Source organism: Podarcis muralis, chromosome 4, assembly GCF_964188315.1.
Source record: "Podarcis muralis chromosome 4, rPodMur119.hap1.1, whole genome shotgun sequence".
Taxonomy (NCBI): Eukaryota; Metazoa; Chordata; class Lepidosauria; order Squamata; family Lacertidae; genus Podarcis; species Podarcis muralis.
In genome coordinates, this window is record NC_135658.1 from 14,035,827 (window position 1) to 14,062,670 (window position 26,844).

The 26,844-nt window shown below is 44.5% G+C and overlaps 1 protein-coding gene across 16 annotated transcripts in view; it reads right to left on the reverse strand.

Annotated features, from left to right (window-relative positions):
- Window positions 1-26,844, reverse strand: part of DLG2 (discs large MAGUK scaffold protein 2) — a 901,719-nt gene that overhangs the window by 579,102 nt on the left and 295,773 nt on the right. For 2 of the 16 annotated variants that reach the window (XM_028725992.2, XM_028725989.2), the window contains exon 1: window positions 11,925-12,304. The exons of the other annotated variants lie outside the window; for them this stretch is intronic. In XM_028725992.2, the coding sequence (XP_028581825.1) occupies window positions 11,925-11,966 (42 nt within the window). In that variant the 5' untranslated portion in view covers window positions 11,967-12,304. Of the gene's footprint in view, window positions 1-11,924; window positions 12,305-26,844 lie in introns of those variants that run through there. 16 annotated transcript variants of the gene reach the window in all.

The following is a 26,844-nucleotide window of genomic DNA, read 5'->3' on the forward strand; positions in this document are numbered from 1 at the left end:
ACCTCTCCAAAGTAATGTAATTTTGATGTAATGTTACTTGGCTCTGATTTTTATATCGTTATAGGTTTGAATGATGAGGCAGTTACTGCAAGGAGGTCTCTGTGACAGCAAAAAACTCAAACCTTAGGGTTGAAGCAATATGTTTCAAATGACTTTGTCCCCTAGTATCTGCAAATCGCCTCTTTCCCTATGGACTTTCGTGGATATGTTACAATCAGCAGTGGGAACCCTCTCAATACTTCCAGCATCCTCAGACTTTTGCAGGGTGGCAACCCCAAAACTGTGGATTTCTCTCCCCACAGAGGTGTATCTGACACCTTCACTGCATCACATTTGTCATATTATGAAGATGAACCTCTTTACTCTTGCCTTTGACAACTGAATTATGGGACAGTGCCCAATGAAGTAGATCAGGCATAGGCAAACGTGGCCCTCCAGATGTTTTGGGACTACAACTCCCATCATCCCTGACCACTGGTCCTGTTAGCTAGGGATGATGGGAGTTGTAGTCCCAAAACATCTGGAGGGCCACGTTTGCCTATGCCTGAAGTAGATCCATTGCTGCAAGGAATTTTGCTCGTGCAATGAAATCCCCTCCCCCTCCTCTTCCCACGTGCCCCTCTGTCCTCCCCAAATCACTGCTGGGGGGCTGAGGGAACCCCCAGAACAGATTTAGGGAGGTAAAAGTGTGCACGGGGAGAAGAGGAAGGCGGAAAGTTCCACTGTGCAGCCAGAAGTCCTTGCATTAGCAATTTGGCTGGCTATTGCCCATTCTTTTATGACCCACCCTATTCTTCTGAGGGTAAATTGTTTTAACTGATTTTAATCTTGTATTTTTATATCGTTGCCACCTGGGTGCACTGAAAGCAGGTAAGAAAGGGGGAGGTTAATCCTACACTCTAGGCTCATCTCTTAGGCCCCATCTGCACTATACTGTTAAAACCTGAAGGAGCGTCTCCATCCCCATCGTTTAGCCCGGACACTGAGATCCAGCGCCGAGGGCCTTCTGGCGGTTCCCTCACTGCGAGAAGTAAGGTTACAGGGAACCAGGCAGAGGGCCTTCTCGGTAGTGGCGCCCGCCCTGTGGAACGCCCTCCCAGCAGATGTCAAAGCAATAAACAACTATTTTACTTTTAAAAGTCATCTGAAGGCAGCCCTCTTTAGAGAAGTTTTTAATGTTTGATGCTGTACTGTTTTTAATATTCAGTTGGAAGCTGCCCAGAGTGGCTGGGGAAACCCAGCCAGATGGGTGGGGTATAAATAATAAATTATTATTATTATTATTATTATTATTATTATTATTATTATTATTATTAAAACAGTATCATACCACTTTAAACAATCATTCGTTCCCTCAAAGAATCCTGAGAGGTGTAGTTTGTTAAGGGTGCTAAGAGTCATTAGGAGACCCCTATTCCCTTCACAGAGTCTCAGAGTGGCTTAATGATCAACCCCTCTTTCTCAAGAAACTTGTTGGGGAAGTAATAGGGTCTCCTAACACCTCTCAGCCCCCTTAACAATATTCAGAGCACTCCTGCAGGGATGTGGGCCTTGGCAGGTGCCCCAACACTGCCTGCCCTTGACACCAGTTATGTTTATTGCAGTAAGCACTCCGTGATACTCCAATAGGGATGGAGAGAACATGCCACAGGTACAGCATGTTCAGCAGCAAATCCATGGCGAGTTCAGCATGTTCCCATGCTCCCGTACTCTCTACCCAACAGGAAAAGACAGCCAAAGAATTGCAGGGTAAGTCTGAATGATAAAAAGTTACAAGCCTTTTCATGACCTTATGCTTTATATACCTTTGCTTACACAATAAGATACTGCAGTGTAAACGGTAAGAAGATCCGTTTACAACTTTGAATGTTAACTTCGCGTGCATGCCATGCTGAGACTAGATTTATTGAGTTGTGAAAGCCCGGGGCTATAGAAGCAAGTATACAAAAGAGAGTGTTACAATATGAGTAAGCAAGAAGAACAGGAACTGTATACAGTGGTACCTTGCAAGACGAATGCCTCGCAAGACGAAAAACGCGCAAGACGAAAGAGTTTTCCGTTTTTTGAGTCGTTCCGCAAGACGAATTTCCCTATGGGCTTGCTTTGCAAGACAAAACGTCTTGCGAGTTCTTGTGAGTTTGTTTCCTTTTTCTTAAAGCCGCTAAGCCGTTAATAGCCGCTAAGCCGCTAAGCCGCTAATAGCCGTGCTTCGCAAGACGAAAAAACCGCAAGACGAAGAGACTCGCGGAACAGATTAATTTCGTCTTGCGAGGCACCACTGTATCCACTATACAGCTATATACATACACACTTTGCACATCGGTCAATGCACTTACAATTAAAATGTCGATTAAACTCTCCAAAGAGAATGCAGTATCTTTTTTGGGCAGTTTCTGTATAGTTATACCGAAAAAAGGAAGACTAAACAAGAGACCTATCGTCCACTGCAGTTTATCACCATCAGCTGCATTCAGTGACATTGCTCTGATTTATGGTGCTACAACCACAAACAAAGCTACCATCAGTGCAATTTCCCCCCAGTATGTCATCTGGCATGCAAGTGATTTTTTGAGAGAAAGAAGGTGGGCATTTCTCATACACAGTTCAACAAGAATAAGGGGAACCTTTCTGCCTTTCCTACGCATCATGCGCGTAAACCTTGCATTGCCGCCTATATTTGTGAGTCACCCTGGAAGGTTTTTCTGGCTGAAGAGTGGGATAAAAGATGCTTTAAATAAACAAACAACTGGAGTTCAGGGCTTGAACAAGAGAATCTTTCCTCTAGGACTCTAGCTGTCAGGGTTTGAAACATTAAATAAACCCACTTACTGTGCTACCTCGGGTTAAGAACTTAATTCGTTCTGGAGGTCCGTTCTTAACCTGAAACTGTTCTTAACCTGAAGGACCACTTTAGCTAATGGGGCCTCCCGCTGCCGCCATGCCGCTGCTGCACGATTTCTATTCTCATCCTGAAGCAAAGTTCTTAACCCGAGGTACTATTTCTGGGTTAGAGGAGTCTGTAACCTGAAGAGTCTGTAACCTGAAGCGTCTGTATCCCGAGGTACCACTGTACTTATTTCTATTGAAATTATTGCCCACGTTTCTAAATAAATACATACAGACAGAGAGAGCAAGGTAGCACTACATCACCTAAGTTTCATTACTCGTGACCACTTTTAAAACTACAGTGGTGCCTCGGGTTACAGACGCTTCAGGTTACACACACATCAGGTTACAGACTCCTCTAACCCAGAAATAGTACCTCGGGTTAAGAACTTTGCTTCAGGATGAGAACAGAGGCCCCATTAGCTAAAGTGGTACCTCAGGTTAAGAACAGTTTCAGGTTAAGAACGGACCTTCAGAATGAATTAAGTTCTTAACCCGAGGTACCACTGTATGGAATTTGCTCCCACATGAGGTAGGGGTGACCACCAGCTCAGAGGGCTTTATAAAAGAGGATGAAAGAAGTTCATGGAGGAGAAGGCTATCAGTGGCTTCTAGCCACAATGGTTGCTACCTTCACAGTTGGAGGTTACATGCTTCTGAATACCAATGGCTGGGAATCACAGAGGGCTGTTGAGTTAAGGTCCTTTTTTTTTTTCAGGCTTCCCATGGGCATCTGTTTGGCCACTGTGGGAAGAGAGTGCTGGGCTAAGATAGGCCTTTGGACTGATCCAGCAGGCTCTTCTTATGCTCCCATTTTATGTTATGCTCCAAACCTCAGAGATTTGGCAGTGGAGACAACAGACAGAACTCCGCAGGGGCACCTGTAACTTCACTGGTACAGTGGTTAAGAACTTAATTCATTCCTGAAGTCTGTTCTTAACCTGAAGCACCGCTTTAGCTAATGGGGCCTCCTGCTGCCACCACGCGATTTCTGTTCTCATCCTGAAGCAAAGTTCTTAACCCGAGGTACTATTTCTGGGTTAGCGGAGTCTGTAACCTGAAGCGTCTGTAACCCAAGGTACCACTGTAATAACAATGAAACCGTTTGAATTCTTGGTGTGCAGAAGGAGTTTTGCTGATAGAGGAAACATTAGAAAACTGGGGGGGGGGGGTATTGCTTTTGCTGTTTACTATGGTTTGCATTTTGGGGTTTTTATATTGTAAACTGCCCTGTGATCCTCAGATGAAGGGCGGTACAGAAATTTAATAAATAAAATAAAATAGCCAGCATTTCCTACCACAGAATATTTACCATACACTGATGTCGGTTTTTACATGTATTTTTAGTTGGAAAAAATCAAAGAGAAATAGGTAGATATCAAAATACAGCCAGGATTTTCATAGCTAGCAGTGCTATTTAGCCTTCCCCGTAATGTGTTGTTTGAAAGAACAGAGCACAGGCTGCACTATGTTTTACCAACTTGCTTCTAATCGGATATGCTCTTGTAGGCTATCATTTTCTGGCATGTACTCAGGAGCTATGTGCCCCTGTCTGAATATGAGGAAAAAACAATTCCATCCCATGGATTCCATTTGAAACATTTCTAGCTATTATGTGTTATTTTTCCACTGCCCCCTTTGTGCACACAGCACTTCTACTGGTTTTAAGGTTAATACGGAGGCCGAGGAGGAGGAGGAGGAGGAGAGCCTACTAGAGGCAAAACAGAAGAGAAAATATGGGGACTGAAAGAGGAAATAAGGACCAGATACATACATTGTAAATTAACGAGTGATGATGACCAAAGTTTGCAAAGAATTTCCACCGCTTGCAAATACTATTCTTTGTTATGAGTTGGACACCCTTACTTTGAGATTTGTCCATAATCAATAATGAGATATACTTGGAACTGATGCCCGACTTTTATGCCTGCATGATCAGCATTCTTCAGACCAGGCTGGTGAGGCTGTTAGCTGCTGCTAGCACATATTCAGCACTTGCTTATTTTAACCCTGCTATGCTGTCATGAGAGGAAAGTGTCCTTCCTCCCTGATGGATGGCTTTTCAATCAATCTCAGTATATCTCATGGCCCAGGATGAGAGGGGGTACTTGATTCCAAGCTTCAAACCATCAAGTCTTTCTGCCTACCTCCAAAATTCCCACTTCTGCTGGGAGACTCCACACTGTCCATTACTGGCATCGGGCTCTAGTTCCACATAGGAAGGAGTCTATAGAGCAGGCATAGGCAAACTTGCCCATCCAGATGTTTTGAGACTTAAATTCCCATCATCCCTAATGTTATGTACTAAGCTTGGATCCTAGAACAATAGGCAGGTAGGATCCTAGAATGCAACAACCTGATTGGCCTGCAGGAGCAGCCCAATCAGACCCCTAGACAAAGTTAATCAGCCTATTAGGCCGGTAGGATACTAGGATGCAACAACTGATTGGCCTGCAGCAACAGCCCAATCAGGCTCCAGGAGGGAAAGATAATCAACCAATCAGACGGTACTCATTGTGTAAATAATGTATATAAAGCCTGAGGGTTGTTTTTTTTGGGGGGGGGGATTCAATCACAGTTCCTATGAGCTGAAATAAAGAGCATGAAATTACTACTTGACTCTGAGTATATTTCACCTGACCACGGGTCCTGTTAGCTATGGATGATGGGAGTTGTAGTCCCAAAACATCTGGAGGGCTGAGTTTGCCTGTGCCTGCTATAGAGCAAGGGGAGCAAGCACCCCTGCAAGCATGACAGACATCCATGAAGTGATAGGTAAGACTGCCACCAACTCTGCCGGACCTGATGGTGCCACTTCCATTTTCCAGCACCCAACCAGGAGCCACAGTTTCATGGTGAGGAGCACTTTTTTATTTCACAAAACACATTTACCACTTGCAGTTGTTTAGGAACTGCACTGTTCTGCCTCCACTTTGCAGTTCCTAACTGAATGCTGAAAATATGGGAAACATTATGAACCAATTTTGAACCTGGGTGGGGGGGGTTCAATCCTTCATGGAAGAAACTAACAATTAGTGGCCAAAATATGATGTGAGTGCAAGGCAGCATGCATACTGCTAGAACACAGATGCAGACAACCACCCTGTATGTGGCTACCCTCTTTTTCTCTGTCAAGACTGTATGATGTGTACTTTGCCCTGCATGTGAGTCACTTTCTGCATGCTCAGTCTGGCAAAAGTCCTGGCAAGTGGGTTGCTTTAATACTTCATCATTAGCCCACACCATGTGTTTTGAGCCTTTGGTCCAAAGCTTCTGCAGCAGCAGCTGATAACCTCTGAACTATCAGTACACAGTCTCTTACTGGAATCAGGAAACCAGCAGGCAGCAGTCAGGCAGCTCCATTGAGAAAATGAGCCCTGAGATTTGTTTCAGCACCATGGACAGCTCAAGAGTAGGCTCACTTGGGGAGACAGGCCAGTGTACTGGAAGAAGCAAAGATCACCAGTGTCAAAGCAATGATTCTTCAAAACCATCTTCATTGTACTGGTCATGTTGTGCGGGTGCCTGATGATCGTCTTCCAAAGCAACTACTCTATTCCGAACTTAAAAATGGAAAGAGTAATGCTGGTGGTCAACAAAAGAGGTTAAAAGACTCTCTCAAGGCAAATCTTTAAAAATGTAGTATAAACACCAACAACTTGGAAACACTGGCCTGTGAGTGCTCCAATTGGAGAACAGCCTTTACCAAAGGTGTCATGGGTTTTGAAGACACTCGAACTCAGAACGCAAGGGAGAAACATGCTAAGAGGAAGGCACGCTTGGCAAATCCACACCATGATCAACTCCCACCCGGAAACCAATGTCCGCACTGTGGAAGGGTGTGTGGATCTAGAATTGGCCTCCACAGTCACTGCTAAAACTGTGTTTATGGAAGACAATCTTACTCAGCTATGAGTGATCACCAAAGAAGAGGCTTCTGGAAGAAGAAGGGCTAGAACACATGACCGTTCAGCTCAAGGAAGCTTTCCTTTTGCCTTTGATAGCCCTCCATTCATTACAAATGGAACACAATTTTGCACTCAAATGTGGACCTGCTCTATATGGACTGAGTGGGGACATGCAAAACTGCAGGTCTTACTCATGAGCAAATTAGAAAGAGAAGCAAATGCAAGCAGGAAGATTGTACATGGTAATGGTCCTCAAGGACTCCAAAACCGATGTCCTGCAATACAAAAGGAATGCAGAAGGCAAAACACGGTCACAAATACAGGAATGTATTTTTCCCCTCACACACAAGAGCTGCTGAAGGGTCTAACTTTTGCTTTGTTACCTGTGCTCAGAAGTGCATGCTGGCCTTTAAAGGCTTTCAGTTGCAATATAATTTCCTATTGTTTATTCATAGCTATTAACAGTTATCCCAAACACTGAGTGAGAGAATGAAAAAGGGGGGAAAGACAGACAACAGGTAGCCAGGATCACTCTGTGCCAATCTAATTAACAACAATGCCAGCCTTCAACATAAGCTTGGTATAGTATGTCTTAGGAGGAGTGAAAGCAGGGGGCACCTTTCACTAAACTCTGTTTAAATAAGCAATTTTCTGTGGCAGGAGAATAAAACAGGAATTATTGTATGTGTAAGCAGCAATCACTGCCACCACAGTCAGCCACCCCAAGGATAACCCAAAGGCTATTCTTCTCTATTTTTCTCTTTTCAGGGATGGAAAAGTGGCTGATCAGTTTTATTTAAATGAAAAGCAGAGCTGCCACCCATTTTTGCCAGAAAAGATGTGTATTTCAAGGCAAATTTGGCAGTTCTCTATTGAATGAAATATCATTTCCTGAGAAAGGGGGGATGACAGGAGATGGGAAGCTATGTTAAGGATCAGCATATAATTCCCTTTGATTGCTACATCCATGGGATTTTGTACAAAAAAAAAATCACACCTTGAAATCACAAATTGAGCCCTGATACAATCAGGGTTACACTCACATAAACTCCTTACCACAGGTCGAGATCTCGTTGCCTTTTATTTCCCCCCCTCAAAGGTGACCTGAATTGCAACTTATTGATCTGCACATGTGTACTTGGTCCCGCTAATGCTTCAGTGAGTCCCAAATCCAGCACAGAATGTCCTGGTGAAGTCCACAAAGATTTTCCAAGGCATGTCATGTCATGGTCTTGATGTCCCCAACCTCGGTTGCTGTTGTCGGACGCCAGCACCCATCAGCCCCAGCTTGCAAGGTCCATCAGGGCCAATGGAAGTTATAGTCTAAAACATCTGGAAGGCACTGGGTTGGGGGAAGCTGATGGAGGCATGCTAAAACATTCACAACAAGACTCATTTAACATGTGAGCATACAACTACCCATGCCTCAAATCAGCTAATGTTGCCTTCAACTTAGTAATAACCGTCTTGTGAAAGAGGTTCTCATTACATCATCCTAGGCACGTGAAAAGAAAGATGGTGTGTGACCCACGGATCTCTACAGGACTTTTCCCATACCATTTTGTTTAGTAAACATTCCAGCCAAAGGCATTTCAACACTATACCCCCCAAAAAATAGCAAACCCACACATAAACTATGAACAAGTAACACGAACATTGTAAATGTACAGCATGGTTTTGACCTAATCAGGTCCCAGAACAGTTTCTTCCTCCCTCAAATGGATTGCCAATATGCAAAGCATAAATTATCCTTGTTCTTCCTATTGGGAGATGAAACTGGAAGGACTGGTGTTAATGAAATACCGTAAGATAAATTTATTTAAGAAGAAAAGGCGATCAGTCCGTCTAAAAGAAAATTATATACATCTGAGATCACTCTTTAAGCTAGGGTTTCCACAAACCACATGCCAAGGTATGTGAAGCAAGCTACGCTGGATTTTGCAATCATAGTTTAAACCACCCCATTGGCTACATCCACAACTCTTCACCCTTTAGAGCAGGGAATCCCTGAGTCGCATAAATTCCTCTCCTTTCTGCCACTGTAACAGCAATTACATCATTCCATGGGAGGGAGCAAGAGTGCCCCAGGATTCCCTAATGCAGGCTGTGTTAAATCTGACAAGCATCAAGGAATCCCAGAACGTAAAATTGCATACCCTAAGCCAGAGATGAGGGAACCTGTGGCCCTCCAGATGTTGCTGTACTACAGCTCCCTTCATCCTTCAGCCCTGGCCATGCTGAAGCTGAAGTCCAACAACATCTGGAGGGTTCCCCATCTCTGCCCCAAGCGTGGCTGACTAGGAAAGAGGTGGATGAGAAACCAGGGGGCAATACTAACTGGTTTACCCACAGCTGCAAGTTCTGGAAACTGATTGAAAATATAAAAGGGATTAATAAATTTTAACTATAAAGTGGCAAAATGTTAAGTTGCAAAATTGTAAGGTAAACCTGCAGCAGTCCTGACTGTATTTATAAAAGGCCAGTTCATTCCATGCATTAATAATTAATTCCATGCATTAATCACTCTCACTCCTCCCCCTAATTTAGAGATATCTATGATGTATAGACCTCTCTGGTTTTTAATATTTGTATGCTGCAGTAAATGTCAGAAATTTGGTGAAAGTTGGCACTTACCAGCAATTTGAAGAAGCAGTACAGAAACGTCAAAGAAAATATCTGAACTTTTACCAATAAATTGCAAAGCCAATCTCCATCATGTGCAGTACCACAGGTATAAAACTTCAGAAATAAGTTATGTTAAAAAATTCAGCTCTGTAATTTCCTGCTGGGATTTGTATACTCTCACCAACCAATGTCAACATTCAACAAGTTTCTGACATTTGCAGTAACATACAAGGCATTGTCCTTATCAGACTTGAGTGAATGTGCCCTTTATTTTCACTAAAAGTAATAAAAAACTTACAGAAGTCATATATGCACATATATATAGGTATACTCAAAGTAAAGCGAATGTGGAGTGTCCATAAAAATAATGGCAATTGTATATGTTCAGATAAAGCCAAGGGGAAATAGCAAGGGATTTATATACACATTAATATTAATATACTTGAACAAGGGATTTATGAACACATTGATATTAATATACATGGTGTATTAATGTTACTGGTAGAGTGAACTGGCAATCAATGGTCAGTCAATGCACACAGTCTTCTTTTGTACAGAATTCCTGGAGAGGCAATGCATATTACCCTGTCAATGTAATCAATCAATGTAAACATCTGTAATCAATTCACATTTTCTGGCATCACTTGGAAATTACGCATATTGCCCGGGTAAACTGCAAAATCCCCTGTTGGTGCCATTAATTCATACACATTACCTGCTCCTTTATGGGACTGCATACAATCCCCAAAAGTGCCAACTTGCATTAACAGACTGTATTTCAGCGAACGCCCAAAACTGCTGCGTTTCATGGATGTCTCGAAAAAAAGAGACGTTCCCCCAACTTCTTGGACATATGCCAGTGAATGCTGTCAGCCGCATTCAGGAGACAGTTAAACTTCAGAGGTCTGTCTCTTGAGTTTTTAAGCATTCATGGAACTTGCCTGAGATTGACAGCATTCACCACATTCCAGACACTCAATGTAACATTTCATTCCCTCTGTTTCTGATGTCCAGGCTGTGAGTGCCGGCGCTCATGTAGCCAACATGGTACCACCCACACGCGAGAGGGAGGAATAAGCAGGGGAAAACAATCCTCAAGACAACTCAAAAGAAACCAACACCCACACCACCACAACAACAGCCCAATGAGAACCGAGCATGCTCATTAGCCACAGAATGCAATTGATTGTTGTTTGGGGGGGCAGGGATGTAAACCAGAAAAGTGGGGTGGCTGGAATGAAGACTCTGTTATCCTGAACTTCAAACTGTACCGTTTTGTTGAAGTTTGCATTTACATCTCCAAAATATCCATTGACAAAAGCTATATTATGACTGCATTAGCCTCACTAAACCAGCGATAGTCGCTTTGACATCCATACCGTCAGAAAACAAAACTTTCTCTTAAACAACGGAATAAACATCCTGGTGGGATAGGACTCGTTTGCCGAGCTTTATCCATCTCCCCCCTCCCTACTGAGTTTCTACCTTTTTTTAATGTGAGACCCCCACCACTGTCCCACAACAGCAGCAATACTTCCCCAATAGGTTGACAGAAGACGGTAATTCATTTAAATTATGCAACTCTATTCCCAATTGCTGGCTGGCCCACTTCCTCGTCTTACGGCAGAGCGCAGTGTCACCCATCCTTTCAGCTTGGCTTGCCCTGGGTTGGGGACAAGGAAAAATATTCAGCAACTTTTGTGTTGGAAGTTGTTGGGTTGGGGGGAGGTTAATGAAGGAAAGCCAACAGAATGTGGATGTCAAAAGCCTGATCAAAGTGACCGAGGAAGCCAAAAGGATTTCTTTCTTAAGCATTGGGGGGCCAGGCAGTCCCCCCACCACCACCACCTCAACATATTGCTCGTATTGCCGGACACATTTCAGCATTTGGCTCGTATGCATTTCGTGACAAGCTAGAAACAGACTGGCGCAAGAGTCTAGCTACAGCAGACAGATCTCTGGTTTTTCCAGACAGATCATCAGCAAGAAAACAAGCAAGCTCATAGCACCGGAGGCACGAAGGAAGCAAAGCTGAATGAATTCTGATTTCTTCGCCTTAAACCCAAAGCAGCAAACTGGCATAAAACAGGAGCCTCCAGAGTCTCATCCGTGGCCTACTGGGACCTTTACGAAAGAGAACAGCCCCCCTTAAAACAGAAAAAAAGCCACACACACACACCAAGCTAGCCTGTTATTCTGCCGGTGCAAGAGTCAAACCCGAACTACAAACCGTCACACGGAGAAGGTCACTACGCTGTGAAAACATTAACGGCATGCTTCTCCAATTAAGCCGCGCAGACACAATAAAAAACAAATCCCGCACAACCACCTGTAATGATATGCCTGTTCGAGCAGCAATTTCTAAAGTGCCAAGCAACACAAAAGGTAGACATTTTCTGCAGCTGGTTTGGTTTGTCAAAGGGGGGGGGGGGAAGAAGGAAGGAAGGAAGGAAAAGAAAGAAAGATGCACAGTCCTTCCAGGATTGCCGTCTCGTCTCCTCTTACCTTCACGTTAGTCCGGAGTGCACAGTAACATGCAAAAAACATTGCAGTAAGCAAGGAGCATATGGACCAGGACGCAGCTGCTCTGCTCTGCACAAACCACACACACAACCACACTAACACACACACACGCAATCCTCAGCATGTGCTACTAAGAAGCATTCGTTCTCTCTGTCAGTTTCAAATGCATTGATCTCTGGGCTCCCCCCCCCTTTTTTTTTGCTCCCCGCTGACTACAGGAAAGACATGTCTTGAAGGCACTGAATGAAAGCTACACGTCTCCTCTTCCCTGCCTCTACAGAGCATCATGCCCAGCAAAGGCAATTAGGAGAGATTTCGGCAGCTGCAACTTGAGAGAGAGAGACCTCAGTTGCTTTGCATCCCAGCATTTTAAAAAACCGGTGAAAAAGAAACCAGGAGTGAAGCGATGCCGGAGGGGGGGGGGGAGGTTGGAAGAGGAGGAGGAAGAGGAGGAGGAGGAAGAAAAAAGAAGAAGCTTGCCCAGGGAGGGTGGGGGGGGGGGGAAGGTGAGGATTTAAAATTGTAACCAGCTGAGTCGCTTATACTTCCCAACGTCTTTGAGGTTTTGTTTGTTTTGAAATGTTTCACAAATGCAATCAGTGTTAGATGTTGGGGTGGGGGGAGAGAGAGAGAGAGAGACAATAGGGACCTCCTTTCTATTCTGAGGTTGCAGTCTGCAATGTTTCCGTCTCGCCTTGCTCAAGATGCAGCGTCTCTTTTAACAGCGGCAACGTCATCATCACCCATGACAGATTCAACATGTTCTACTTACAAATACAAGCGTCTGATTAGGGACACCGCCGGGCTGACTTAAGAATGCTTCTCCGGACACACAAGTTCACTCCCTCCCCGCCCCCCGGTGCTAATCTGTTTTGGAAACAGGGAAGGAAGAGTAGGTCCCAACCTATTTGCTCCCTCTCCTCCAGCAAGATGAGCAGAAAGGCTAGTTATGAAATACTGGTGGGGGATGTCGCGGAGGAAGCGATTCCAAGATAGCTCACTGACACTGATGGCTTTTAAACGGTGGAGGCACTTTATACGCCTCAAGAAATGATGGGGGAAGCTGTGAACATGCAGAATTCGGGGCTGAGTTATACTCTCGCGTTCTGGCACCCACAATTCTGAACTGGTCATGTCCAAATATACACCAGGAAATTAATGCCACAGCCCAACCAAGAGGCAAAAACCTCCATTCACAAGTATGCGCAGCAGCCTAGTTCTCATTGAGTTAGTAAATCTGTTGAGTGGGCTCTACCACTTCTGACCATCAGTGGGAGCTCATGATTTAGTGTTCAGCCAAACATTAAAAAAAAACTACAACCCAACTGCATATTGACAATTAGGGTGTCAGATTTCCTGATATGAGGAGTCAATGTGCAGGAAATCGTTTTGGAAATAAGGAGCATTCAGTCACACGAGCACCCAGCTAGAAAAAAATGGTACATCCCATACGAGGGATAGGCGAATCCATCAATTTGAGTTTCTCTCAGTTTCTCATTTTGCCACTGTTAAATTTCTGCGCCAGATTGTGATTTAAGAACAATAACAATAAAATAGTCCTCGTGAAAATTTATCAGCATTGCATTGCAAATTTCTCCTAATTTACACGTTTGCATGCAATTTTGTGCCACGTACACATTTTGGCAAAGCAAATTCCCTAATATAATGCATTTTGAAAACTATTTTCACGGGTATATGCATTTTTATGTCCAGTATATGACTTGGTTGGAGAAACGCACAGCAGAATTTGAAGGAGTGTGCATTTCAAAGGACCGCTGCGTTTTGGTGCATGTACTGTTTTGGAAAGCCAATGTTGGACGGGGTCACCTTTGAATGCGAACTGAATTGAATTTCTCCCCCATCCATAGCCCAGACACAGGCTTAACAATTCAGTGAGAAGCAGGCCAGGATAGCGCAGTTGGTAAAGCATGAGACTCTTAATCTCGAGGTCATGGGTTCGAACCCCATGTTGGGCAAAAAAAATCCTGTATTGCAGGGGGTTGGACTAAATGACCCTTGTGGTTCCCTCTAGATCTACAATGCTATGATTCTATGAAACAGAAAACTCCCATGGACCCCACTGCTGTCACTCTCATGTCAGCCACTACAGTTTCTTGGACAGGGGAAATAATTCATCCAAAGTCCAGCGCAATATACCCACTGCACACGGTGGAACAACTCCTTATAGATAGCCAGAAACTTCTAATATGCACGGTGGATTTTGCAGCTGTCCTCAGAAATTAAGTTGGGGGAGGGGGTTGGGGAATGATTTCTTACCAACCCACTGCAGCACATATTTCAAGAAAATTAAAGTGGTAATGTTTGGCTCCAGCCTTTCCTATCAGCACCCAGCAAATTGTGTAGGATAAGCATAATATCTGCCAGTAGTGGCTTTTAGGATTTCTTTAAAATGAGGAGCTTTTGCACCAACCTCTGCAAATTCATAAGAAGAGGCGAGAAGGCTGAGGAAGGGGAAGTCTGTCTGTCTGTATGTAAAGGAATGGAAAAGTAACCAGCAAGGGAAAGACAGAAGAAGGAAGGAGGAAGGAGGAGAAATAAGAACAGCCACCTTCTCTCCCCCCCCCCCCCCCGATGATTTTTCCACTCAGAAAATGTCAGTCCCAAAGGAGGAACTATTCTTAGCTCAGCATTGGTCGTGCATTTTTAACAGGGATGGGTAAACAAATCGTGTTTAAAGCTAGCAAGTTGCCTATACTGTACATTGTAGCAACTACTTAATATGCACTGCTGTCTTTCATTGGGGGGAAAATCCAGGTGGGTGCTAATCAGAAACTCTTACAGCTTGAATGGAGAGCCTGAATTCTCACTACTTCTTCTTCTTCTTACAACTTTTAGCAAGTAAAGGATTAGTGGTCACTGCAGCCCTTTTGTTGATGTTCCTGGGCTTTTAATGTTGCTAGTGGCCGCCCACTGCAGGAAGCAGGATGGTGGACCCTTTGTAAAACTGCCCTCACTTGCTCTCAGTCTCTGCTCTAGTTACCGTTTAATAGCTACATGAAACCACTGGCAGTAGCCCTCTGACACTTCAGCCCATTAATATGTAGATGACAGGCATCCCCATCTCTCCTTTCCATCTTCTAATCCTGGGGAGGCTCTGGAAATCCCCAGATGATGTCTGCAGGCAGTTTTAGATTGGATGAGGGCAAACAAATCATGGTCACACGCAGTGCTGGCCCACCCGCGAGGCAGACTGAAGCAGCTGCCTCAGGCAGCTGAATTCCACAAGGCGGCACCCTGTGGGTGCCCCTGCTTGCCACAAGCCACATCAGCCATATGACCCTGGTAAGCAAGGCTTTTGTGAGGGGTGGCACCTTCCCTCAGGCGGAGAAATGGAGTGGGCCACCCCTGGTCACCCAAACTCCATGTTCATGCATTCAGAAAGCATGGGGGGAAGTCTATGCACATCCTGATTAGGGGTGGCAGAGGTGGTTTTAAGGTAGTGCAAGTGGGTTGGCTGCACTGGGCACGGCACTGCAGGGGGCGCCACAACAATGCTGCAGAACAGAGTGCAAGATGCAGGGGACGCCATATTTTAGCGTTGCACAGGGCATCACTGAAAATAATAAATAATAATAATAATAATAATAATAATAATAATAATAATTTATTATTTATACCCCACCCATCTGGCTGGGTCTCCCCAGCCACCCTGTGCGGCTTCCAACAAACTATTAAAATACAGTGGTCTGTTAAACATTAAAAGTTTCCCTAAACAGGGCTGCCTTCAGGTGTCTTCTAAAAGTCTGGTGGTTGTTTTTCTCTTTGATATCTGGTGGAAGGGCGTTCCTCAGGGTGGGTGCCACTATTGAGAAGGCCCTCTGCCTGGTTCCCTGTAACCTGGCTTCTCGCAGTGAGGGAACCGCCAAAAGGCCCTCGGAGCTGGACCTCAGTGTCTGGGCTGAAAGATGAGGGTGGAGACGCTCCTTCAGATATACTGGACTGAGGCCATTTAGGGCTTTAAAGGTCAGCACCTTTAAGTTTGAGAAACCAAATTCGGCCACTGTCAATTTCCGTTTCTCATTTTTTTCAATCCTTAAGCCAAGTTCTCCACATCCCCACATCAGTTTGCAACTCTAAAAAACGTCCCCATTAAAATTAATCAGCATTTTATTGCCCATTTCTCCTTTTGCTGCTACATCTTTTTCTAACACAATGCATTTTTGTATGTTATCTTCACTAATACACAAATGCATATGAACGCTTTACCATAGCGTACATATTACTTGGTGGGATAACTGCAATTGCAAAATTCAAACAAGTGCAAACTTCAAAGGAGGACTGTTTTTCGTTTGCTTAAATATTTTTTGTTAAGCATTACAAACAACAAATATAGCCACACCAAGTTATGCTGCCTGGGGCTGGTGGCAACTGCAGACCAAAGTACCCAGAAAGCAGCCAATTTTTGAAGTCTGTAATAGGAAGAAGCAGAGGCTGCCACAGGGGTTGGAGGAGCACTTAGGAAATAGCAGCCTAGCTGTCTTTGCTGGGAGACGCAAAGAAGTTCAAATAAAAAAGTTAACACTCACACAATCATGAACAATTTATCCCTATCAAAATGCTACTCCCAACTGTAAAAAAGAGAGAGAAAGGCAAATATTTTGGGCAGGCCTAAATGACACCAAATGTGGTGTTTTGGCAGAAAGTTTTTGAGTGGGTTGTTGGTTTTTTAGACCTATTCAACATCGCTTCCAGCTAGTTGTCTGAAAAATACAAGTCTGATGCGAGAAAATAACAGAGAGCCCTAATATATCTCAGGTCTAAAGAAGGAAAGCGTCACACAAAGATAGAGAAGGGGTTCTCGAGGAAATGACTTCAGTATGACTCTCAAACAGAGCAGCGGCTTCAAGAAAACAGTTGTTCTGGCTGATGCTGCCAACTGTTCCATTAAGAAACAAACAAATCATGTCCTAGAAAATTCTTAGTCAAGAAATCTCAGAGATCTGATTGAGGTATGCATGGCGCCGTATAGTTCTATGCTGTTGTTTTATGGGGGGAAATTTTTTGCTTTTGCAAGTCAAAACTCAAACTGCATTCATTCTCCTTTGAGGTTTGGAGGGAACAACTATGTTACTCTCACATTTGTGCAATAGATCCAATTCAAGCAGTGCAATAGTCTGCTGTTTCCAGATACACACACACACACCCATCCCTCATCCAGGCAAGCCAGAAGCATTGTCACAGTTCAAGAACACATTCCAACTAGACAAAAACAACTGAGGAGGGTGCATATGGGGTGAGGCCTAGGGAGAGTCCCAAGGGCCAGGCAGAAAGGATTGGGGGCCGCATTTCCCGATCTAATTCCTGGCCTGGTGAATGGTAAGTTCTTGCAGAGCCTGTGTGGTGCAGGGCTCAGAGTTGAAGCAGTAGAAAATGAAAGAGAGAGGTCTAGGATCCAGTCGTGGCTCAGTAGGTAGAGTGACCTTGGGCTACTCCAAGCCAGTCCACTCTCTCCCAGGAGTGTGGCAAGGATAAAACAGGTGTTTTCAGGTGGGAAGCAATGGGTCCTGCCCTGAGCTCCTTGGAGAAAGAGTGGGATAAAAATATAATATTATATTATAAAAATACAGTAAATGGTCTTCCATGCATGATGATGGCCCCAGCAGATGCAGTAAGACAAAGAACACTCAGGAATAAAACACTCAGGACTAAAATACAGTATATGAAAAGACAGGACAACCTCCCGCACCTGTACAGTGGTACAGTGGCATTTTTTTTTTCTAAAAATGATCTCTAGATGCAAAAAAAGCCATGGCATAAAACTGCTTCTGAACACAAAACAAGGGTGGTGAATACAGCTTAGCAGCCTAATACTGGCAGGCACTTTCAGTTGCGTGGCAAGTTCCCTCCCCCATATGAAATGAAGACACAGGACACGTTATTTAAGGTTAATGGGCGTAAATGGCCACAACTTTATTGATTACAGAATTGAAGGTATTGGCCTTAGGCATTGGCTCCTATCGACTACCCGGCATGGTGACCGGGAAGGGTTGAACACTAACCGTGGGTGTCCTGTTGAAGTACGCCAACTAGGACCCCACGGGTGTCACCGCTCGTGGGCGTGCCGGAGGCCCTTACCTTACTAGGTCTCGGACAAGGCAACGCCCCCGGAGTCCTCTACCGGACTACCCTTTTTCCTTGGGGGAAGGTGATGGCGTTTCCTTCCCCCCCATCCATTTGCATAACAATAGACCCCTGCCAATGCCTAACCGCCAAATACCGCGAAAGTTGTGACGGTTTGCTACGAGGTAGGCGAAAAAACCAAAAGGCTGAGCTGAAAATTCGCCAAGTTGGAAAAATTCCTACCAGGCCCCTTGCGGCGACCAACCGAAGTCCATAGCAAGGTCAAGCTGCCTAACCTAAGGGTGGGTGGGATGGGAAAACCTCTTGGCTGCCGAGGAGTGAAGAGGGCGGTCCCGAGGCGTGCCTGGCCTTAAATACCACAGGTCACGCCTCCCCGGCCCGCCGATTGGCGGGCAGGGGGGAAGGCGGGAAGGCACGCCCGGGGATTCCCTAGATCTCGCGGGGGCTAAAATCCAGCTCCCGCGCGTGTGGGAGGGGCCAGCCCGCAACCCCCTCTCCTCCCCAAGGCTCGGAAATGGCTTTGCCAAACATCAAGATAAACAAACTTCTAAACAGGATAATGTTCAATACGCATTGTGAATAATTCATCAGCCTTAAACAGTCTATTGCCGGTGAACACCACTTTCAGTTGCCAAATGTGCTTTGACCGTGCACCCTACTTCAGTGGTACGTTTTGACATGTAAAATAGAGGATCTGGGATGGCAAAGTCTCCCAAAGTCTCCTACAGCAAGATTTATCTGGTAAGTTGCATCTACAATGTGGTTGATCACATATATATATTGTTCAAAAACAAGGGGGAACATAAATGAGCTTCAAATATAAAATTATTTTATAGCTTTCATTTTAAGAGCATATGCTCTGATATAAGCAAGCCCCCTCCTGCCAACCTAGCAGTACGAAAGCACGTCAAAGTGCAAGTAGATAAATAGGTACCGCTCTGGCAGGAAGGTAAACGGCATTTCCGTGCACTGCTCTGGTTCGCCAGAAGCGGCTTAGTCATGCTGGACACATGACCCGGAAGCTGTATGCTGGTTCCCTTGGCCAATAAAGCGAGATGAGTACTGCAACCCCAGAGTCAGCCACGACTGGACCTAATGGTCAGGGGTACCTTTACCTTTTAAGCAAGCCCCATAATTTTGCCTGAGCTAAAACGAAATGAAAAGGGCATGTAATAAAGTTTTAACTACCATAGAGGGCCTCCTGCATCACTTCAAGTGGTCTGTTCCATATGACGCAGGAAACCATCCCTTAGTGTGGTTGCCTGAACCTTTTGGATGCGCCCCCCCTTCATTACATATAAGGCAAGCTCCATTTCTAAGGTCATTCCAGCATCCACTGAATACCTTGATTTTGCAGGAAGTCTTTTATGTGGAGATTGCTATCCAAGTCAGTATCTGCACTGGATCTGAAATACAGTGGATGCTCGGGTTGTGAACGTGATCCGTGCGAGAGGCACATTTGCAACCCGCAGTGTTCACAACCCGCAGTGGCATGTCTGCACACATGTGGGTTGCAATTCGGCACTTCTGTGCATAGCGCGATTTAGCGCTTCTGCGCATGCGCAACTGTTCCAGTACTTCCAGGTTTCAGCGCGTCCGTAACCCGAAAAAATGAGACCTGAAGCGTCCGTAACCCGAGGTATGACTGTAGTTACCTATATGAAATTGATCTACATGTTGTTGTTGAAATTTGTATAGCACCCTTCATGTGAAGATCACAGTGTGGTTTACAGCACAAAAATACAAAAAGAGGACGCATAATAGCAAACAAAACAATACCCCCTCCATAGTTTAAAAGGCCATATATTGTTTAATTAGTCAAAGGCTTAGGAGAAGAGGAATGTTTTTGCCTGCTGCCTAAATATATGTAACAAAACCACCAGGTGAGCCTCCCTGGCAGAACATTCCACAAGTGGGGAGCCACCACAGAAAAGGCCTGTTCTCCTGCCGCCACCCTCTGGACCTCCCTCAGAGGGGGCACACGAAGAAGGGGCTCGGGCGATGATCGCAGGGTGAGTTGCTTCATATGGGGAGATGTGGCCCTTGGGGTATTTCGGTCCTGAGCCATTTAAGCCTTAACAGGTCAAAGCCAACACTTTGAATTGACCCTTGAAACTAATCAGTGCAGTCAGGCTAGGAATGATGTTATATAAGAGTGATATAAGACTCTTAATCTCAGGGTTGTGGGTTTGAGCCCTAAATTGGGCAAAAGATTCCTGAATTGCAGGGGTTTGGACTAGATTATTTCTGTGATTCCTTCCAACTCTACAATCCTATCATTCCAGTCACACAAGACAAAACTAGTGAGCTGCATTAGGCTTGAGGGAATGATAAGTTACACAGGCCTGTCCCACACAGAATATAAACAGCTTTGTTATCCATATCTTTGCCCAACATCCATGGAAATCCAGCCGGAAGCCACATTTAGTATTTTCCAGGATTCTAGACTATGGCTGGATCTCTCAGGATATGCATAGAAATGAAGAATATATCTGAATTCCCTGCAGGACAACGAAAGTTCCTCAAACCCAAATGTTAAGGCAGACTATTCAGAAAGCAGTTTTATTTTTAAGGCATCACTGTCTTCCTGTTCCTGCCCCGAAGAAGAGCCATACTTTCAAAAGAACCAGAGTCACCCTGACCATGATCACACGTGGTTCATTATTTTGACTGCCTCCGGCAGATTAGAGTCCACCGCAGGGACCGGATCTGCTACGCTTGCTGGAAATAGCAAAGCAACAGAAAGCCCTCAGGGCTTATTCCTTTTCTGGACCTAAGAGAAGGACTGAGCTTCTCTGCAGAGAACATGTCACTACTAAACAATTAAAAAACCCCTATGTTAGTTATAAACCAAACTGGAGGGAGAAGAGGAAATTTAAAAAACCTTTAAACCTACCAAGGAAAACAAAGAATTTATTTATGTATGCTACAACAGCGGCAAGAGTCTTGATAGCACAGGGATGGAAGAATGAGGAAATCCCAACGAAAGAACAGTGGCAAGAGAAATTGATGAATTATGCAGAACTGGCCAAATTGACCTACAAATTGCAAGACAAGGACAACTGTGACTTCAAGAAGGAATGGGAACTTATTACAAACTATTTAAAAAGACAACAAAATGAACTGGACTCCTTGGCAGGTTTTGAATAAACACACACAAATTAATTGGTTGATAACATGATGGATAGATATGTAAGGATATGTACAATTATATTATATGCAGAGAAAATATGTGAAGAGAAATCAGGGAGAGGAGCTGAGGGAAGTCCTTGGGGGAGGGGGAGGGGGAAATAATGTATGTGACTATATCGTCTGATAATTTGTTATGTGGAAATTGATCAATAAAAAAAAATTTTTTTAAAGAAAACCTTTAAACGCACAACCCTCACAGAAATACACCTGCAGGTTAACGCGGGACTGCAGAAGACTGCAGTATGAAGATTAGAAATAAACATCAGGTCTGAAGCAAATGGTCACTTGCACAGATGGAAATGTGAAATGCGGGGGGGAGGGAAGAAGGTAGCTTGGAGGTGAAAAGGTTCTACAAACACCCACTTCCCGCAACTGACTTCTTTCCAGGACTAGCCATAACTGCATTGGGCTAGATCAGTGTTTTCCAAACTTGGGTCTCCAACTATTTTTGGACTACAACTCCCATTGTCCCTAGCTAGCAAGACCAGCAGTCAGGGCTGATGGGAATTGTAGTCCAAAAACAGCTGGAGACCCAAGTTTGAGAAACACTGGGCTACTATAAAAACCAATGTCCAGATTTGCTATAAGCAGTGCTTTTTTCGGGGGGGGGGGGAGGGGTATGCATACCCCTAAACATTTTGTGAATCTAATAGAAGAAGAAACTTTAAAAAATTAAAATTTTAGTTTTTTTCTCTAGCACAGTGAATTGTCAGTTCCACTGCTACCCCCGATGGCAGCCTCATTTCCTGTCAGGGTGTTTCCTGAGTCTCAGATGGAATGAGAGTACCCCTAAACGTTTTTTTAGAAAAAAAACGCTGCCTATAAGGCAGCTTCACAATACCTATACGTATTTTTAATTTTATAATCTTATTAACTGCATGGTAGGTGTCATGTCTGGATACTTGAAAAGCAGCTTTCACCAGTCAGGGCAGATGTTGCAGTGCAAAGTATCTGGCCTTTGTTAAGGATGCTGATTCGATGTGAACCACTCCAAGTGGAGCACTTCCTTAATTCTCCCATTGAAGCCAATATTGACTTAAAGCATAACTTTGGCTGTACAGTGGTACCTCAGGTTAAGTACTTAATTCGTTCCGGAGGTCCGTACTTAACCTGAAACTGTTCTTAACCTGAAGCACCACTTTAGCTAATGGGGCCTCCTGCTGCCGCCGCACCGCCGGAGCATGATTTCTGTTCTCATCCTGAAGCAAAGTTCTTAACCTGAAGCACTATTTCTGGGTTAGCGGAGTCTGTAACCTGAAGCGTATGTAACCCGAGGTACCACTGTATCATGCTGGTTCTGCAGAACTTTTTTTTTTAAATAATAATAATAATAATAATAATAATAATAATAATAATAATAAACTGTGATAGTGTGTTATGATTCTCAATGGCAATATTTGACAGTTGTCATGACTCTTATCTGGTGACACAGACATAATTTCTTCATTGTTCTCTTCATCTGTTCAGCTGCTAAGATGATCATATGTGTCCCATCTGGATACTGCTCTTCCCCAAGTCAGTTGACTACCAGCTGATTATCACTCTGTGCCATAGGGACACAGGAAGCTGCCTGTCATACCTCTTATTTATCATTTGATGCCATCCCCACAGCCCTTTGCAGCATCAGCTTAAGCTGGGCTTTGGGGAGGAGGCTTGAGGTTCTGGCAGAGTCCTAGAGCCCTCCTACCCAAATCCCTGGTAAGTGCTTGACTGGGAAGGAGACAAGAGGACTCTAGGACCCTACCAGAGCCCTCACGCCTCCTTTCTAAAGCCAGACAAGCCCTCACCTGGCTTTGAGAAGGTGCCCTTCTTGGCTGCAAACCCAGCGTGACCACACTGCTTGCATTGCCCTAAATCTGTCCCTGCACCTAGCTCAGTATTGTACGGACTGAATAGGACTGGCTCTCCAGGGTTTGAGGCCAGGGTTTCCCTGCCTACCTGGGGATTGAACCTGGGACCTTCTGCATGTGAGGCAGATGCAATACCACTGAGCTATGGCCCTTCTCTGCCTTCCAGCCATGCTGGCAAGTAGGAATGAATGAATTAGTCTATTACACGTATGTTTCTCCGTAAGTCTATCGCATCCCGTTTCCACGTCAGGTTTCTAAAACACTCCATCTCTCAAAATGAGCATTTTTAATGCATGATATGATGTTTATTTATTAAGCCGAGAACTGCGCTAGAACAACTGGGATGTGTGAAAGTTGTCAGATAGCTAAGTTTCATTCCACTCATTAGTCCCAGAGGTGCAGGTCAGATCAATTCAACATGGAATGCACAGAGATCAAACAGCCAAGAATCCTGAATGACAAATTGAAAATATCTCCCTGTTGACTCTTTGGTGCATGTTTACACTTCACCGTAATGTTGATTCCTCCTAAGTGCTTCTCCAGCACTCTCTCAAAAGGGTGAAGACTGATGGGTCCTGAAGATGTCTTTTTCAAATTTCTCTTGGTCTTGCAGTACAAACATTTTGCTCAGCACCAGAAAACTCACTTCATTCACCTTGCACTCTCCAATACCCAGATGAATTCTCCAATAACAGATGTTTTTGTTGTACATAAGTGTTGGTGTCTCCAAGCTCAGGCAACGATCAAAGAATTCAACATTGTCGTGTAAGGTTTAACCTTCCCGTTTCTGATGACAGCAGATGTATAATCACATTCAGGGAACAAGCGGAAAGCAGGAAATGGAGACCACATTTTAGTGATGGATTGCATTTTTCTCCTGCCTTCGTCTAACATGGTTTAAGAAAGCATTTTTTCCCTTTTATTATTTCCTTTGTATGCCATCCTTCCTCACATAGCAGGCCTCGGCGGTATACAGGTTGGGTGGGATTCACTTAACCAACCCCATCGGCAGAAACCCTATGCAAGAACTCCCACTTGCACAATTAGGCTTTCCCCCCTTCTCCCTCTGTGCTCCCCAAAATTGTCTTGGGGGGTTGGGAGAGCCCCCACCCCCCAAACAACACATGGGGGGGTGTCAGTCCATCTGTTAAGCTGAAATGCTAGTACAGACAGAACAATCGGAAGAGGGTGATGTTGGATTCCACCCCATGAAAATGCAATAAATATATAACACAATAACACAATATCCTCACAATGAGAGGGAGTCCTTGTTGGAGTTTCATGGGAATTTGAACTAGATATCTCTGGTCCTGTTCTGACCCTTTAACTACTATACTACACTCTGCTTCGCCAACTGTTTTTTCTGACTTTAGCAAATTGGATAGCATCTAGCTATACAAATGAGGTTCGGTGGCCTCGTGATAGGACCAGGTGCTTCTCATGCCCAAATAATCTCACTGAAACAGATTTGAAATAATGCAATGTTGATGTCATTGTCATTTGGTTTTCGCCATTCTAGTCCTGCTATGAAGTACACTCCAGAGTAATAGCCACAAACAGAATAGTAACAAAAATGTAATGGAGTATTCTATGTCATAGGAATACTGAGCATAGTCTGAACTAAGGCAAAGCCATATTTAGAAGTACTGAACTTTAACCAGAGAAATCCACAAATCCTTGCTCACTGGGTGAGCTTGGCCCATCACTTAATCTCAGCCTAATGTACCTCACAGGCTCGTTGTGAGAGGATGGAGATAGGGACCACAATACAGTGGTACCTCAGGTTACAGATGCTTCAGGTTAAAGACACTTCAGGTTACAGGCCTCGCTAACCCAGAAATAGTACCTCGGGTTAAGAACTTTGCTTCAGGATGAGAACAGAAATCGTGTGGCGGCAGCGGGAGGCCCCATTAGCTAAAGTGGTACCTCAGGTTAAGAACAGTTTCAGGTTAAGAACGGACCTCCAGAAGGAATTAAGTTCTTAACCTGAGGTACCACTGTACTGATTTGTTACCAAACTGTAACTCTACTCAAGGCAACACCTACAAAATTTCCAAATGGTGGTGGAAAATGACAGCTTCCATGGAAGCAGGAAATACAGCAATAATTTGTTGCACTTCTAACATTTCCAGAGGCGTATGCAAGGCCGGCGCTACCATTCAGCAGAGCGAGGCAACTGCCTTAGGCTGCTTCTGCTAAACACTTAAAAAAACCTCAGTGTTCTCTGTGAACACTTGCACTCTGCCTCTTTCAGGGGGAGCAGCAGGATGTTCGTGAACCAAAATATCCCATTTGAATAAGAAATGGTCCAAATGGAAACAACGTCAAAAGCTTGTGCTCCTTCAGCCTGCATTTGCGGGGCAGGTTTATGCATGGACCAGATCATAATGAACAACCGCAACATGCTTTCAGATTCTATTGCTGCCTTCCATAATATTTTCAGTGATTCTTGAATAACATCTAGGCTCATCTGGGGGCAACTCTCCATGCATGCTGTTGCCTGAATAGGCTGTTCATCACAAGTGACAAGCTCAATACATGGGTGTTTTACCCATTTCAGAGCATGTCATCATCCCAAGCACATCAGTCAGCATAACCAATGGCCAGGGATGATGGGGTTTTTGAGGTGGCTCTGCTGAGAAATTGTTGTGTGTTATATGGTGCTAGTCTTTCTCTTCTTCTACACACAAGTACAGTTACACTGGTAAAATAGGTCCCCAAACCCTAACTAGATAATCTAAGACAGAGGAAGGAAGGGAGGGAGGGAGGGAGGGAGGGAGGGAGGGAGGGAGGGAGGGAGGGAGGGAAATACATCTCCATGTATTTAGAGCTTTGCTATAGTTGGGAATAAGGGACGCGGGTGGCGCTGTGGGTTAAACTACAGAGCCTAGGACTTGCCATTCAGAAGGTTGGCGGTTCGAATCCCCGTGATGGGGTGAGCTCCGTCCCTGCTCCTGCAGACCTAGCAGTTCGAAAGCACATCAAAGTGCAAGTAGATAAATAGGTACCACTCTGGCGGGAAGGTAAATGGTGTTTCCGTGCGCTGCTCTGGTTCGCCAAAAGCGGCTTAGTCATGCTGGCCACGTGACCCGGAAGCTGTACGCCGGCTCCCTCGGCCAATAAAGCGAGATGAGCACCGCAACCCCAGAGTCGGTCACGACTGGACCTAATGGTCAGGGGTCCCTTTACCTTTACCTTTTATAGTTGGGAATGAGGACCAAAGCCATAGCTCATAGGACACATCAAACAAAAGATATGTTTTGAGGAGGAATTTGAAAGAAGGGATATGGGACCATACATATGTTCAGGATGGGAGCTCTATGCATATTGGGTAGCAACTGAGAATTGGACACAACATATAAAGGAGCAGGAGGGCTCTGCTAACCTAAGGCTCCTCTGGACATAGATTCATGTCTCCTACTTTACTGCTCACTAGAGATGGATGAACTGATCAGTTTCAGTTTGTCTCTGTTTCTGGTTTATCCAGTCTTTTCAGTTCAGTTCTCCACATTTCTGCATTAGCTTGCAAGTGGGGGGGGGGGGACCCTCATGAAAATTCATCAGCAAGTTAATACAAATTCCTCCCAATATACACATTTTTGTATGCAACTTTCTGTAACATACTCATTTTTTCATGCATCTTCCCTATGAAAATGCACATTTGTATGTTATTTTCACTAATGCATCTATTGTTATGCACGCTTTCCTCCAGGATGTGCATTACTGTACATATTGCTGGGTTGGAGAAAAGTTGCAAA